The 16,884-nt window shown below is 33.8% G+C and overlaps 1 protein-coding gene across 5 annotated transcripts in view; it reads left to right on the top strand.

The window, feature by feature from the left end:
• VPS13C (vacuolar protein sorting 13 homolog C) overlaps nucleotides 1-16,884 on the top strand; it is a 169,871-nt gene that overhangs the window by 145,541 nt on the left and 7,446 nt on the right. For 3 of the 5 annotated variants that reach the window (XM_070469190.1, XM_070469191.1, XM_070469194.1), the window contains 11 exons: nucleotides 83-152; nucleotides 779-890; nucleotides 996-1,109; nucleotides 3,266-3,405; nucleotides 5,006-5,087; nucleotides 6,298-6,411; nucleotides 7,210-7,285; nucleotides 7,705-7,868; nucleotides 9,176-9,221; nucleotides 10,715-10,838; nucleotides 11,552-11,666. In XM_070469190.1, the coding sequence (XP_070325291.1) occupies nucleotides 83-152; nucleotides 779-890; nucleotides 996-1,109; nucleotides 3,266-3,405; nucleotides 5,006-5,087; nucleotides 6,298-6,411; nucleotides 7,210-7,285; nucleotides 7,705-7,868; nucleotides 9,176-9,221; nucleotides 10,715-10,838; nucleotides 11,552-11,666 (1,157 nt within the window). Of the gene's footprint in view, nucleotides 1-82; nucleotides 153-778; nucleotides 891-995; nucleotides 1,110-3,265; nucleotides 3,406-5,005; nucleotides 5,088-6,297; nucleotides 6,412-7,209; nucleotides 7,286-7,704; nucleotides 7,869-9,175; nucleotides 9,222-10,714; nucleotides 10,839-11,551; nucleotides 11,667-12,391; nucleotides 16,256-16,884 lie in introns of those variants that run through there. The other 2 variants (XM_070469192.1, XM_070469193.1) reach the window with 1 other exon arrangement.

The following is a 16,884-nucleotide window of genomic DNA, read 5'->3' on the forward strand; positions in this document are numbered from 1 at the left end:
TGTATATAAAAGTTGAATAGATATAATTTTGACCTGCTAGAAAGCTTGATTGCCTTTTTCCCCTTTTCTTTCTTCCTTTTAGAGCCCAAACCTTTCATTGATGTGAGTGTCATCACAAGATTTAATGAGTACAGTAAAGTCTTACAGTTCAAGTAAGTAAAGAAACCCTTGTTCATCTAAAGGAATTTAAAATGAGAATCTACTTTGAAAATACATTATGTTTTGGAAGTGACTTTTGTATAAAAATTATTTCCACCTGAACATATCAATCTACTTATGGTCAAGTGATTTTATATGTTGAAACTTATTTTAATAATAGCCTCTATATATCTTAAAGTGTAAAATTCCTTCAACCACTTCTCCCCTTTGTAACTTCCATTAGAATATAAAATAGTGAAATATAAATGATATATTTGTGAGGTGTGTTCTTTAATTCCTGTGGACTTTAAAAATTAGGTAATACATGCTACATCATCATTGTTCTTATATCTTCCATAACATGATAAATAGAGAATTTGGAACTTTAAATGCTAAGTGTTGATATAGCAGTGTTACCCCTAGTGAAACTTTCACTTTAATTAAAAAAAAAAAAGATCTCAGTCTAAATAAACTTTGATCTTGTTAACATAACCCTTTTTTTAGAGATCAGAGAACAAGAGCTTGCTGTGGTTTTTGGCCAAAATCAAAGTTTTAACATGGAAAATTACAATGCTTGATAAAATACCTTTTTCATCTTTAAAAAAGCTTTTTCTATTAAAAAAATTGTTTTTTTCCTTAGGTATTTTATGGTTCTCATTCAGGAAATGGCTTTAAAAGTTGATCAGGGATTTCTAGGAGCTATTACTGCACTGTTTACCCCAACAACTGACCCTGAAGCTGAAAGAAAATGGGTAATAATTTTTACTTATTGGGAATATTATGAAAGATCAGCCATTCTTTTCAATAATTGTTGGAGAAAAAAATTAAAATAGAATATCTTGATTAATTTTTTTCAGACAGAGTTAATCCGGGAAGACTCTGATGCTATAAACACAGAATTAGTGGGGACTTCAGTGACTGATACATCCATTCTTAGTTTCTTTGAACATTTCCATATTTCTCCTATAAAGGTTTGTTGTAATTATTACTTTGAAAATTTGACAGAAGTATTGTAGAACTTTTAAAGGATCTGTATACAAATGTGGGTTTTAATTTGTTGTATCAAATATTTGGGGGGAACTTTGATTAATTGAAATAATTAAGACAGTTCTCTGTAACATATGTACAGCCACAATTCCCACAGAGAAACCACCAGAGCATGATCTCTAGTCTTGAATTAATAACCCCTTTCTTCAAGGAAGAAGCTGACAAAAGCATTTCTTAATTAAGCAGAGAAGTGCTCACCAACATTTAATGTTGCGGTTGCACTTTGTAACTCCTCACTGTCTGAATAGAAAGCTATAATGGGTGTCCTAACCAGAATGTGAAAACGCTGAAGTTGCTGTTCCACTGTTGATGTGGTGTTTTTCACCCTTCCAAAATTTGATTGTAACTAGGGGAGTGGAAAATTGGATACCTTTCACTTGCCTGATTTTGTCCTTTATGAACCCATTTCCTTGTCTCCTTTTGTTATTCTTTTTAGCTTTTCTAGGGAAAGGTGACTGCTTAGAGAATCCACAAATGCTATCATCCATAGAGCTCTAAACTTGTGTAATGGGCCAGATTTACAATTAAGTAACTCTTTACAAATATTGATGATCCTTTACATTCTCAAAAACTGTTAGCAGCACATTATTGTCAGTTACGTTCACGAATCCTTTCAGCTAAGTGAGTAGATTTATAAAATGAAATTATTATTTTAAATTGATACATTAGTTTGGTGATATCAAACATCTATAGTGTTAGGTTCAAAATTGCTATTGTTTTATGTGGTGAGTTATACATAATTTCTTTTTCATTATTAAATGAAAATCAGTTCTTTATGAGATTGGACAGTACCTTCAACAAATTATTAACTGAAAACCTGCTATTGATATTGCTGTTGAAGATATAAAATGACTTCATGGGGTTTATAATCTCCATGGGGTATTAAAGATTTATAATTTACCTATACATACTGTGACTCAGTGGTAAAAATCCTCCTGCCAAGCAGGAGACACAGGTTCAATCCCTGTGTCGGGAAGGTCCCCTGGAGAAGCAAATGGCAATGCACTCCAGTGTTCTTGCCTGGGGAATCCCATGGACTGAGGCAGGATACAGTCCTTTCAGTCACAAGGAGTCGGACTTGACTGAGTGACTAAATAACAATATTTTTAGGCATACTGGGAATTGTCCCATAAAGTTGAATAATTAAAATCATGAATGTCATGGTCATTTTCTTACTCTGTGGTGACTTTGCCCTAGGAAAAGGCTGGATCTCTTTTCACCGAAGATTGCCTTTCCTGGATCCCAGCCCTCTCTTAAGTCTGCAGATGGACAAAAGTCCACATGGGAGAAAAAGTTCAACCACCAGGCTTTCCTGGCTTTTCCCCAGGTCCCCTCTATTGAGCTCTCTGTTGATGAGGATGAATGCCTAGAGAATTGGCAGAATGAGAAGGCAGAGTTGTCTGCTTTACTTAACACACATTGAATTACCTTCTGCCTATATCTTCTGGCAGTGTCGCACTGCATGTCGCTGCATGTTGATGCAGCACAAAGTAGAAGAAGCTAAATGGGAATGTGAAAGTCTCATGGTTAAGTCCTGAGTTGAAGGGGTTGTGGAAGCTGAAAACCTTATTATTCTTTTAACATTTATTTGGAACTTGCTGAAGTGTTGCCATATTGTAATGCTATTGTTACTTGTTATCATGTAATTATACTGCAGTTATTCTTGTTAATTGTTACTAAAAGTTATTTATCTTGTATAAATGATTATCCATTATTCTGAGTTAGACTGTTGGTAGGCCAGTTGACATGTTTTTCCTCTTAAAATGATTATGCTGTTTTTGCAAAGTGTTTTTTTTTGCTGGTTTTTTTTTTTTTTTTTGGTTTCCTCTATATAAACACAATGTTATTTATAAAGTTTGAATAAAATTATAATTCAGCTTTTGGGACAGATGATTTGTATTTTATTAGAAAGTTAATATGAGGATCAGAGCTGTTCTGTGTAATATAGAGTAACAAATAATAGTTTTCTTTAGGATTCTAATTGAAAGATGCATTTGTTTGTGTCTGGACAATTTGGCGTCCATGTATGTACATATTTTTGTTTTTAGTTTTCATTTATTGAACATTATTTTCCTTTTAGTTGCACTTGAGTTTGTCTTTGGGTTCTGGTGGTGAGGAATCAAACCAAGAGAAACAGGAAATGATTCCAATTCACTCTGTCAACCTGCTGTTGAAAAGCATCGGTGCTACTCTGACTGATGTGGATGACCTTATATTCAAGTAAGAGTTCTCTTGAAGTGTGTTAGGAGATTTTTATACCAGGATGCTGTTTCTGGATAGTCATTCTCTTCATCTGTGGTAGAAGTTACCTTAGAAAAGTGGTAATTCTTACTACTTACACTTTTAATAGTTTGGACCCATTCTAATTATGCTCTTTAGGTATACTTATTTTACTCATAAAGACAAGGTAAAGAGTCTAATCTTTTCTTCAGTTATCAGCATCTAGATAATACATGAATATAATATAAACATTGAATTATTTTAGTATTATGTTATAAATGGGCCATGTTTTAAGTGAAATTATATTTAGAAATATATAGCAGTAGGATTAAATTTCAGTATAATTTTATGTCAAAGTATAAATAGCTCCTTGCTACCTTTAATATATTAAAGAATATTTGTGTGTGCCAGATACATATAAATTCAGTGAATATTTATTGAATTGAATATTCAACAGTGGTATTAGAGAAAAAAATTCATTAATACTACTTTTACCCTGTACACTATCAAATTTTATAGGGATCAAAGGCTTAAACATCAAATTCAAATGGAAAGAGAAAGACTAAGGAAAAACAGAAGTTAATTGCTATCAGATCTCTAAATAAAAGGAAACCTTCCTATGTTTAAAAGCAATGGAAAAAATTCTGATGGAAAAATAAAAATTAATTTGACTACATAAAAATTAGACTCTTAAAACAAAATCAATGAAAATAATTAAAAACAAAGAACTGGGGTGATATGACAAGTATAGCAAAAGATTAATAATTTAATTTTTAACCTAAAAATTCAAATGCCATAGGTGCCAGAGGACAATGTGAACTAATTCATAAAAGGGAAGATACGGTGGCTAATAGATATTAGAAATGTTTAGCTTTATTACTTATCAAAGAATACATGCAAATTATCAAAGATTTCAAATTATGAGAAATCCTAGTACTAGAGAGAGGTGCATCTAAGAAATGGACTTTTTTTTTTTAATCATATGTACGAGTGGAAAGGGATATATATCAAGAGTCTTAAATGCTTTTGTAGTCTTTCACTCAGTAATTATTTTGGGTAGGAATTCAGTCAGAAAATAATCTTAAAATGCAACCAAAGTTATATTCAGAATGCACATGGCAACTCTGATTATTATGTCAAAATTTAGAATTGTCTGATCATGAAAGAATTGTTTGACCCATCGACATGATGGAATGCTATGTTATTAAAAATGGTTACATCAAAATTTGAAAACATAAAAGACTATTTATCTAAAATGTTGAGTATAAAAATGGATACAGAGTGTTTTAATATTTTTCAGTTGCATAGAAAAGAAAAGAAAGAATTTGAAGTGGAAAATGAGGAAAAGAAAAAGTTTAAAAGAAAAAATTCACTGTGTAGTGGGATTATGGTCAACTTGTTACTCTGTGTGTTTATAAAAGATTTGCGTGACAATGTACTATTTTTATCATAGTTTTGGCATCCTAATATTTAAGGTCTCAAATTATATGTGCAAACCTAATTGAGACTTAGAAGTGATTCATTTATCACTGAAATTTTATGTCTTTTTTTTTTTTTCCCCAAAAATAATCTTCGTACTTTTGACTCTTTCTCCTCCCAGACTTGCTTATTACGAAATTCGGTATCAGTTTTACAACAGAGATCAGCTCATGTGGAGTGTTGTTAGACACTACAGTGAACAGGTAACTTCCTGTCATGTTAACCGTAGCTCATATGGAAGATACTTCATAAAATACCAAAGCAAAGCATTTATGTGTGATTGTAGTGTGTGACATTTACCTAACTTACTGCAATTCACAATCTCATTACTTAGTATTTTTCTGGAATGATTAACTTCTATTTCTTTAATTCCTCCCCCCCCAGCTATATAAACCTTTTTAAAAGTTTCCTTTAGTGTATTTTCCTTTTGCAATTATATGTTTACCACTTTGGGAAAGAATAGTGATTTAAGGGTCGTTACATTTTATTCCTTCGGTGACTATAGTTTCTAAGCGTAGTGTAGTAGAATTGCGAGGAAAGCAAGTTCCTCTTACTGACGCCTGTTACTCCATGGTTTGAAGTCTGTGCACAGAGACACGGTAGCTGTTTGGGGGCACTAGAGTACCGTTGGGCTTCCCAGGTGGCGCGAGTGGGAAAGAACCCACCTGCCAATGCCGTAGATACGAGAGACACAGGTTCTGTCCCTGGGTCGGGAAGATTCCCTGGAGGAGGGCATGGCAGCTCACTCCAGTATCCTGGCCTGGAAAACTCCACGGGCAGAGGAGCCTGGCGGGCCACTGTCCACGGGGCTGCAGAGAGGCGGACGTGAGTTAGGCGACTGAGCACGCACGCACGAGTGCCATTGCTCTGGGTGACCTTCCTCTTGCCTTCCTCTGCTGAAAGGTCTTTCCTCTTACACTGTTTAAACTTGGTTTTTACATGTTCAAATAAGGATATTTTTTCATTTGTCTTTTTGTTTTGGTTATCAACCCGTTTAGTTCATAGTAATACTGATAATAATGTAACAAAAATGAGTACCAGTTATTGAAATATATATTCATTTAATATGCATACTCAGCCATGCAAGGTCAGTATAACAGACCTACCAGTTTACAGATGAAAAGAGCAGGGCCTATAGAGACTACGTGACTTGTTATGTAAGGTTATGTAACTAGTTATCCAAGGTTATGTAACTGAGAAGTGGCCGACTTTGCCTCAAACCTGAATTCTGTCCCATTTGAAAGTCCCATGTAAAGTATGAGCATAATGCCTGGAACATAGTAAAACGTCACTGCAGAGTTTTCCTTTAACAACCTAATTTAGTCAGTATCCCATTTTTTCCACATTGGTTCATGATACATTTTCTTAACAACGGTTGCAAATAACTTCATTTATTTATTTATTTTCCTGTAGTTCTTGAAACAGATGTACGTCCTTGTATTGGGCTTAGATGTACTTGGAAACCCGTTTGGATTAATTAGAGGTCTATCTGAAGGCTTTGAAGCTTTTTTCTATGAACCCTTCCAGGTATTGGTATTTTATTTATTTTAAGTGTAGTATAGAAAAATGGATGTTCTACTTTTAATGACAGATAATTAATATTTTAATTGTATCTTAGAACTAAATAATGTTCAAATACCAAGTATATCAATTTTATATATTTTTAAAATTACTAGAGATAACAGTAAAAGATTATATTAGAACTAACTGAGCCCTTCTAGTATCTGGGTAATAAAGCATGCCTACGTTTTCTAGGATTTAATGTAGTTGTTAGGAAGAGTGCTAAGTAGACTGAGAACATTTCAAAACTGTCTCATCACTGTGTAAAGAACTAACTGGCATTGAAAGCTGACTTTGTTTCATAGTCAAGCTTTCGTCTAACCTGTTCTCCTCCATTCAAAGGATCTAGGATCCCAGTGTGGTGAGGGTTTCAGAAGGACAAAGCAAAAAGAATAAGTGGTAAAACAAGAGAGCCCAAACTATGTGGGCCCTCACCTCAGTCTTGCTGTCAGTGTGGCTTGCTTTAACAGTCTGATGGCACGTGGTCCTGGAAGGCCAACTTCCAAGTTTTGATTGAAGCCAGTGATTTACTCCTCTCCAGGTTTTGTCCTCTTAAAGGGTTTGCTAAGATCATGTGGGTTATAAGTATCTTCAAGATGCAGTAGGCGTTCCATCAGTTTTTGGATTAGAAGGTGAAAACTGTCACCACAGTGTTTACGTATTTTTGCAGATTCTGTACCTTCACGGAAACTCTGAAATACTAGATTAAAAGTCTTAAACGTATTTAAATTTTAAGTAGCAAACTTTTTTTTTTTTTTGGACCAGGGTGCTGTTCAAGGCCCTGAAGAATTTGCTGAGGGGTTAGTAATTGGGGTAAAAAGTCTCTTTGGACACACAGTAGGTATGTATCACATATTTGTGTGTGTGTATGTGTAGAAATATAATTATTTATATTATTATGAGTTATTATTAAATTCATTGTTTATAAAAAATAAATGACTATGTTTAAGAAAAGAGGGTTTTGTTGTATAATAATCCTTCTAAAAGATGTGTTCACTTGTTCTTAAATGGAAAATAATTTGACAGTGACCTGCTGAGGTTTTTTTTTTTTTTAATATGTCATAGATTTATTAATCAGTATACTTGCAATGGTTTTATTTCTCTTCTTGCTAAGTGGGAACTGAATACAATCAATATCTACCTTTTTGTATAGGAGACAGAATTTTAAACACCTGTTGGTTTCAAGCAGCCATGTGCTATGTATTGGGATAATGCTTTTCAAAGAACCAGTGTGATTTACTTCTCTGGGCCTTTTGATAGGTGGTGCAGCAGGAGTTGTATCTCGAATCACCGGCTCTGTTGGAAAAGGTTTGGCAGCAATTACAATGGACAAAGAATATCAGCAAAAAAGAAGAGAAGAGATGGGTCGGCAGCCTAAAGATTTTGGTGACAGCCTGGCCAGAGGGGGAAAGGGCTTGCTGCTTGTAAGTCTGCTGAATCTTCAAGAGATACTACCTTACAGATACACTTTAGCATATGTACTGGTTGTGTGGCACTTGGAACACTGCTTGTGAGTAAAAGTATCAGAGCAGCAGTAGTGATAAATTGCACACTTCTGTTTCCTTCTTTGTTCTTTCCCTTTATCACCATCAGTCTACCTCCGCCCCCCTCCATTCCTAGACTTTGGTACTTGGGCTGGAGTGAAAACTAATGATGGCAGGTTAGCCCTAGTGTGTGGGGAAGTGGAGCAGAGGAATGTGGAGGTAACTGGAGGGAGAGAGTCACTGTCTTCAGGTCATCACCAGTCAGCTGTTTCTCTAGAAGGCAGGTGCACAGGTTATGTGTTATAAACCAGGAAATACCTTTTATTACTTGTCAGGACTATACCATTCAATTATACAGGTGATATATGACTGTCTTCCTTATGAGTAATTATAAGAACTTCTAAGTGTTTTTTTTTTTAAGTGAGTCATGGGAACCTAGGTAAGGCTATAAAGTACTCTTTGATTATCCCTCTCCTCTTCTGAGAGGTATCTAATCTTTTCACTATAGTATACATCCTTCAGTTCTTTTTCTGTGTAATATGCAGCTATTTTTAGTTACTAACACTACTTGAAAGTTATTTAAAGAATGCGCAAACATTACTTTTTAAATTTTGAACTTAATTCAGTAGACTGTTAACTGCTGTGTTTATGCCTGTGATTTGTAATGTGTATTGTCTCCTTTAAAGCGCATTATTTGTCAGGTTATTTGCTCTCCTTGACAGGTCCCTTCATTTTCAGTTTTCCACACATGCACTAAATTATGGAGTAACTTCATTGGAACTTATAATTAGATCTCTAATTTTCTCAACTCATTCATTTTACTGATATGGAAATTGAGACTTAAAGAGATTGCATCAACTAGAGAATCCCATGGACAGAGGAGCCTAATGGGCTAATGTCCACTGAGTCACAATGAGTCAGATATGACTGAAGTGGCTTAGCACGCACACACACACATCAACTGGTGATTGGTGTCAGAGTCAGATGTAAAAAATTTTCACCTTCTTTACTCTTCTGTCTGTTATAAAGTTCTTCTTCTATAAAATGCTTCATTTAATATGTGCTATGAGGTAATATTTTAAAAATCAGAGAACTCACTTATATGCACATATTCTCTGTCAAGTCCTTGTTTAAAAAGAAAAAAAAAGTTATTCCTGTGATAATATGTTTGTAGAGACCTCTAGTGGTTGGTTTAAAATTAAGCACCTTCCATTCAGGCTTGACTTGATCTATGATTTCTCTCTTAGGGAGTCTTTGGTGGAGTGACTGGAATAATAACAAAGCCTGTGGAAGGTAGGTTGAGAATATTTCCTTTCTGTACAGAGTCTGAAGAGTTGATACATGGTAAAAGTAATCGATGTTATTGTTAGAGTAGATCCTCTTGGACTCTCAATAGCAATTGACTTTTTTTTAATCCTAGTTAAAAAAGCATATTCTTTATTCAGTATAATCCCTATCAAAATCCCAGTAGCTTCTTTTTTCAGAGATTGATGAACTGATTCTAAAATCTGTATGGGGATTCAGGGGAATCCTGAATAGCCAAAAACATCTGGGGAAAAAAAGAATGAAGTTGGAGGACTTATACTATCCAATTTTAAAACTTACTGTAAAGTTAAAGTAGCTATGACAGGTGTTGCTGGCATACAGATACACATATAGATCAATGGAGTAGAATTCAAATTTCAGAAATATATCTTTATTGTTATGGCCTATTGAGTTTTGACAGGGGTGCCAAGATAATTCCATAGAAAAAGAACAGTCTTTTCAACAAATGGTACTGGGACAACTGGATATAAAGATAGAGCTTATATATGTGACCCAGCAATTCCGCTCTTATATACCCAAGGGAAATGAAAGCCTCTGTTTGCTCAAAAACTTGTACAGAAATGTTTATAAAAATATTACTCATAATAACCAGAATGTAATAGCAATCCAAGTGTCCATCAACTAATGCATGGACAAACAAAATGTGGTGTAAGCCATACAAATGGGTTAACATCCATTTATAAAAAGAAGTCAGGTATTAATACAAGTACAAGATGAATGAACCTTGAAAGCATGATTCTAAGTGAAAAAAAGCCAGTTGCAAAAGGCCACATATTGTATGATTCTATTTGACTAGAGTAGGCAAATCCATACAGAGAGAAAGTAGGTTAGTGATTGCCTAGATCTGCAGGATAGGGAGGAAGGAGGTAAATTGCATAGAATTGGGAAGAGGGTTTGGGGAAAAATAGGAAATGATTGCTAATGGGCTTTCTTTTTAAAATAATGCAAATGTTCTAAAATTGATTTATGATGATAGTTGCACAGCTCTGAATATACTATAAAAACATTTTATTTGTATACTTTAATGGCTGAACTATATGGAATGTGAATTACATTTTTATAAAGTTCTTATATTTTTTAAAAAGTACACTTCTTGAAAAATCTCCTGATGGTTGGCAGCAATAATAATATTTTCTGCTCAGTTCTTAGATCCTCCAGTCATAGTTACTAACTAAATTCCTGGATAACTAGTTGTAAAACTTGAGTATGCCTTAGGATTACCTTGGGGGTTTGTAAAGTTGCAGATTACTGGCTGGGAGTGGGGCCTAATAATTTTGCATTTTTAATATACTTTGAAAACCACTGTTTTATCACAGGTTAGGATTAAATTTAACCTCTTTAGAATGTCAGATTCTAGGAGCTTCCTGGGTGAAACCATTCAGTGTTTGACGTAGACTTTTGTTGAGTTCAAAGTTGCTGATTTTAAAATCTTTATACTTTCGTTGTCTGGTTTTATGAAGGTGCCAAAAAGGAAGGAGCTGCTGGATTCTTCAAAGGGATTGGGAAAGGGCTTGTGGGTGCTGTGGCTCGTCCAACTGGTGGAATCATAGATATGGCCAGCAGCACCTTCCAGGGGATTCAGAGGTAAGTAAATGTACACCGTGTACAGGCCACGTGTCTATGTGCTGATTGTTGCTAGGAGTACATAAGTATGCTAAATACCCTGCCTACCCTTAAGAACCTTAAAGTCTGATTGAGAGCTCTTACTGGTCCACAAGGTAGAGCTCCCCCAGAGAGGTGTAAGAAGAGACTTTTTTTATGGCTCAGTTTCTCTTTTATTTGATAAATGGTTATTGGTCCTTACTATATGCCAAGCACTGTGCTAGACACCATGGATACAAAGAGTAGATAGCCTACTCCCTGCCTTTATTATTAAGAAAAGGTAGGGGAACATGAAGTCAAACTGACCTGGTTTTAATACTTGTCACATTATTTTGGCAAGTTATTTAAAATTACTGTTTATCAAATATTGATACATAGTGTTACATAGTGGGGCTTCCCTGGTAGCTCAGTTGGTAAAGAATCTGCCTGCAATGCAGGAGACCCAGGTTCAATCACTGGGTTTGGAAGATCCCCTGGATAAGGAAATGGCAACCCAACTCCAGTATTCTTGCCTGGGAAATCCCATGGACAGAGGAGCCTGGCCGGCTATAGTCCCTGGGTCACAAGAGTCTGACAAGACTCAGCCCAGTATTCATGGTTCATGTGTTACATAGTATAGTAGTTGAATTAATGCACTAATACATGTGTGTTATTTTGAGAGATTCTCATGTGTTTTCTTACATGTACTTACACAGGGTGGCAGAATCAACAGAGGATGTGTCCAGGCTCCGTTCCCCTCGCCTGATCCATGAAGACGGCATCATTCGCCCTTATGACCGACAGGAGTCTGAGGGCTATGACATATTTGAGGTATAAATTCTGTTCTTTACGGTCATGAGTGAAATTGAATTTTAAAGATTTCCATGGTCAGAGCTTCATGGTTGGTTCCTAAAGTTCCTGATTCATGAACTTCTTTAAAGATTACACAGGAAACAATGGTATGCAGGGTAGGATTTGATTATTTATTTGTTTTATTTTATTAGCATAGTGTATTAAATAGGAGTAACATCATTTTTTTCTTTTCTGCACAGGATCAAAGTGCAGAAAGGATAATGTTGAAAGTAGTGATAGGCTTTATTACTGTTTGTATTGAGCACCTTTCATTTATGTTGTTAAACTTCAGTCCTCTGCTTATAGCTAATTATTGGAATTTCACTGCTTCCTTTTCTCTCAACCAAATTAGTTTATTTGGCCTGTATTGTAAATCTAGATTTATTCAGGTAAACAGAAGCTGGAGGAGAGAAAAAAAAAGATTATGTGCAATTATAATCTTTTTTTAAAACCTTGGAACTGTTTTGGAATTTTTTTTGGCTTATATTTTAGTTTTAATTTTGTAATGTAAACAATATATGCATATGTAAAGTGCTATTCTCTCATGACTAGCTTTCCTCCAAAATTTTTAACATTTTTCTACTTTGACTTTAAAATAAAATGTCTCTTCATTGTTCTTAGCCTTTGGTTTTTATAGAATGTGATTACATTTTACCTTTCTGCATGCTTCTAACTTTATTTTCTTTCTTTTTCTGCCTACACAGCAAGAACTGGAAATACAGGAGTAAATGTTTTGTATACTACTACTTGATTTCATCCTTAAAAATCAAAACAAACTGTGGTATTAATTGACTGTCCTGATTTATTTAGAGTGAGAGTCCATTTTGATGAAATTATCTTTACATTTCTTACCTCTCTCTGAACTTTTTATTGTAGTAGCTTGGCTACAGATAAAAACTGTGATATTCCTGGTAATATTGTACAGGAATAAGAGGTCAATATAAAAGATGAAAAGATGCAGGAAATCAACTTTGTTTTACACTTAATGGAGGAATACTTTATTGAACTTTTACTATCATCCTGAGAAGTTCACCTTTTCTTATGGTATTCATATGCATTTCTGGTAAAGTTGCCAAAAAAAAGAATAATTCTTATGTCCAATCTGTGTGTTCTTTATGTATATGAGTCCTGCTGTTAGAATTACGTAACTGTGTTTCATAAATCACCATAAATTTACTCAAGTTATGAAACTATTGATTGGGGCATATATTTTAACAAATGAAGTATCACTTGCTCTGGGCTTCCTTGGTGGCTCCGTGGTAAAGAATTTGCCTGCCAATGCAGGAGGCTCAGATTCAGTCCCTGGGTTGGGAAGATCCCCTGGAAAAGGAAATGGCAACCCACTCCAGTATTCTTGTCTTGGAAATCCTGTGGACAGAGGAGCTTGGCAGGCCACAGTTTGTGGGGTCACAAAGAGTCAGACACAACTGAACGACTAAACAACAGTTGCTCTGGATCAGTCCCTCAACCTCAAATAAGTGTTGGCACATCAATTTTGAGAATTTATTCCCTTGCCTCTTTTTCTGTTTTAACTTTTCTATACTCTTGCTAGATAAATTGCAATCATTTTCTAATTATGTTATGTACAGTCTTAGCCCTTCGTATTTATACTTTCTAAAAATTAAGTGTCCTTATTGGTTATGCTTATTTCACAATTATTAGTTGTAAAAATAGAAGTTGAACATGTAATTAAGCAGATTACTTATGTGGCTTTTGAATTGATAGATGTCTTTATATTTAAAAAGCAATCTCGTTTGCTTTCAAATCCTTCAAGAGGATGCATAATCCTAATGGAAATTAAAAAAGTATAAACTATGATTTTGAAATTAGTGACCCCAGAGTAAATTTTCAACATGTTATATTTTGATTTCTCTTTTTTCTATAATTGATAAAAATGTTAGATTTAGAAGTATCTTATCTAGCAACTTTCATGTTTCCTCCCAAAATTAAAAACAAATTATGAACTTAGATTTATTGTGTTTTACATTTAAAGAGAATGAAGCTGTTAACATACAATAGTTCAGTTGCATTATATATTTTAAAACTATAGTTATCAAAATAATAAATATTTTGAATGCTTCATATTTGAAGCAAGCACTTTAAAGAAAAATTTGCGGCTCCATGAACTGTAGCCCACCACGCTCCTCTGTCCATGGGATATCCCAGGCAAGAATACTGGAGTGGGTTGCCATTTCCTTCTCCAGGGGATCTTCCTGACCCAGGGATTGAACCCAGGTCTTCTGCATTGCAGGTGGATTCTTTACTGTCTGAACCACCAGGGAAGCTTCCTATTTGAAACAAGCACTTTAAAATAGAAGAATGACATCCAAAGATTAGCCTAAAATTGTAGCTGACAAACTTCTCGTGCCTAGATAATTGAGGGTTGGCAGAAATGGTGCCTCATACAGTTTCTTTGAGAATCAAGCACAGTAACTAATTCAAGATTCTGTCTTAAATAATCACTAATAATTATTCTTTCTTCTTAGGTAAAAGTAATATTTTTCAATTTTCCTGGAAATGTTATTAATACAATTTTAATGAGACTTCTGGGAAAATTTTTTTCTTCATTGTTTACTTTTTGATTGTGTAGCTCTGTACCTTATTCTTTTTCTCATGAATTCCCTTTTTTCCAGCAGCATGTCAGTAAGCACAAAACTTCAAGAAACTTTATTATTTTAGCTAAATATAGTCACTGTGTGTGATTCAGTAGGTTTCATTAAGATGCGAGAACTGGAAGAAATAGAATGACTGTACATTAACAAAAGAAGCTTGGTAACTTTTTTCCATGGGTAGCAAGGGTAGGCGTGGATAGGTAAGAAATTTAGGGTGTTTCATCCCTCCCTGTCTTTCTGTGATCAGTTAGTTAGGAACACAGTATTTGATTATCTAGACTGTGCTGGATATCCAAATGAAATGAGACTTCTGTCCTTAAGGGACCAAATATAACAAAACATGTAACTATTATAGAGCACTAGAGGGTAAAATTATATCCTCCTTAGCGCTTACTATAATATGGGTACACTCTAAATAATTTGGAATAATTTTGGAATCTTTGGATGTACCCCCTTTTCTCCTGACTGTTGCTCTGCATTCTTTAAGAGTGAGCTTTGAAAGTTACTGAATTATATATTGTGTTTTCATAGGCTATACTCTTCTACTTATCCTCTCTTCTCCCAGGATAATTACCATCTACACACACACACACACACACACACACACACACATGTACTTACACAGAGACATATATGAAATTTATATATATATGTATAGCCAGTTTTTGTTTACTATTCATCTTGCTTCCCATAGTTAATGATTATATAATATTTAAAATGGCATTCCTTCCATTTTTGTCTTAATCATATTTTTCCTGGTTCTTAGAAATGCTTCATTTTTAATTCTTGCATTATCATCTATTGAGCTAACTTTACCTCGTGTATTTGACTATTCCCAATTCTTGACATTAGAGCTGTTGCCATTATTTTACATTAATGACACTATGATACTATATATATGTATAATATAGTTTACATTAATGATACTATAATGATGTAATAAACATCATTATACACATTGTTTTTTTCATATCTTGTATTATTTCCTTCTAATTTACTTGAAAAAATTGAATGCTTTTGTTAAATATTATAAATTCTTCCAGTTGCATTTTTGGGAAGGAAGAGTGAATATTTTATATAACTCATCTGCCACAGAGACTGAATCTCAGAGTGTAGTGGGTTTCAGAAGTGCTGAAAACTAGGTTTCTATAATGTGTTATGGTGGTAAAATATACTTTAAAAGCTTTAGTTTTTTAAAGTGCAAAGCTTATAACTAATGAAAATGCATACAAGATGGTAGAAGATAGAAAGTGAGTAGTATTGTACATTTCATCTCAAATCTAAATATTTTAACATATTTAAATTTCAAGGCTAAAAATAAATATACTAAATTGTTATATTCATTTATATTCATTTTAAAGGAATTAAGGTATAAATATTAAAAGATATTAGTTAATTCACACGAGGAAGATGTGAAACAAGTAACTGTTAAACTTCACTTCTCTCTGAGATTCATTCTGAAGTTGAGATGTCCATTCTGAGGTTGAGACCCCCATTCTTTAGGGATTCATCTTGTTGTTCATCGCTTTTCGTAATTGGTCAAAGAATGACTGGGAACCAAGGATCTTTAAAAAAAAATTGTGTATTTTACTATTGAAATAATAAACAAGTGTGCGTTCTCTGCTTGTGATTATTATTGATTATATTATCCTTTTGATAATATTGATGTTGTATTCTTGGTTCTAAATTGTTATTATCTTATTTGTTAGGTATGTTTATGTTTTATATTTTCATATATTTTCTCTTCTAATTTTTAATTATGCATTTATATAATGTCAATATTTTATTAGTGTTAATTATAAATGTAACTTTATTGATATTTAATGTTTATTGATTGAGGTCACAATAGTTTTGAGATAGTTAAATGTATTTTAATGTGCTATTTATACTTGAATTATTTTATGCTTGTAATTGTATTCAGTAATAAATTGTGCCAGCTGTTTGAAATCTTAGAAATTCTTCATGTTTGTATTAAGATTGCCATTAAGTTTTCTTTTCTACCAGGAATATAATTCTAGTACATACTTGTACTCCTCATGCGTGTTTAATATATAAGACCAAATATTCAGCAATATTAGTTATCTTGAAATTTTATTATTTTTATTATTGTAGATCAGTGGTTCTTAACCTTTGAGAAGGATAACAGACCACTTTAAAAATCTGATGAAAAATATGAACTGTCCTCTGGAAACAAGTTCAGAAACATATTTTCAAAATTTTGTATTTTTTTTTATGGTATTTCATAGGCCTTCCAAAGTTCTTCCAAGGACCCCAGGTTAAGGACCTATGGAATGTTAATGTCCAGTTTTATACTATTGTTGGTTCATATAAATGAAATTTGTGATTATTTCTGGTAAAACTATTTAAGAGTTTCAGAATTATCACGCAACAAAGTATATTTTATTAGATCGCTTAGTAAGCATTTAATAGTTACTTGACCTTTGAGTCTCAGTGAAAGTTTATTTATAAAAATGGTGTAAACATTTTTCTAGCTTCATGTGCCAATCTGTAGAATTGTGCTTTTGGTTTTAATAATTTTTTCCTAACTGGCACTAATATAGAGTATTGGAAATACTGTTCAGATG

Source organism: Odocoileus virginianus, chromosome 6, assembly GCF_023699985.2.
Source record: "Odocoileus virginianus isolate 20LAN1187 ecotype Illinois chromosome 6, Ovbor_1.2, whole genome shotgun sequence".
Classification (NCBI taxonomy): domain Eukaryota; kingdom Metazoa; phylum Chordata; class Mammalia; order Artiodactyla; family Cervidae; genus Odocoileus; species Odocoileus virginianus.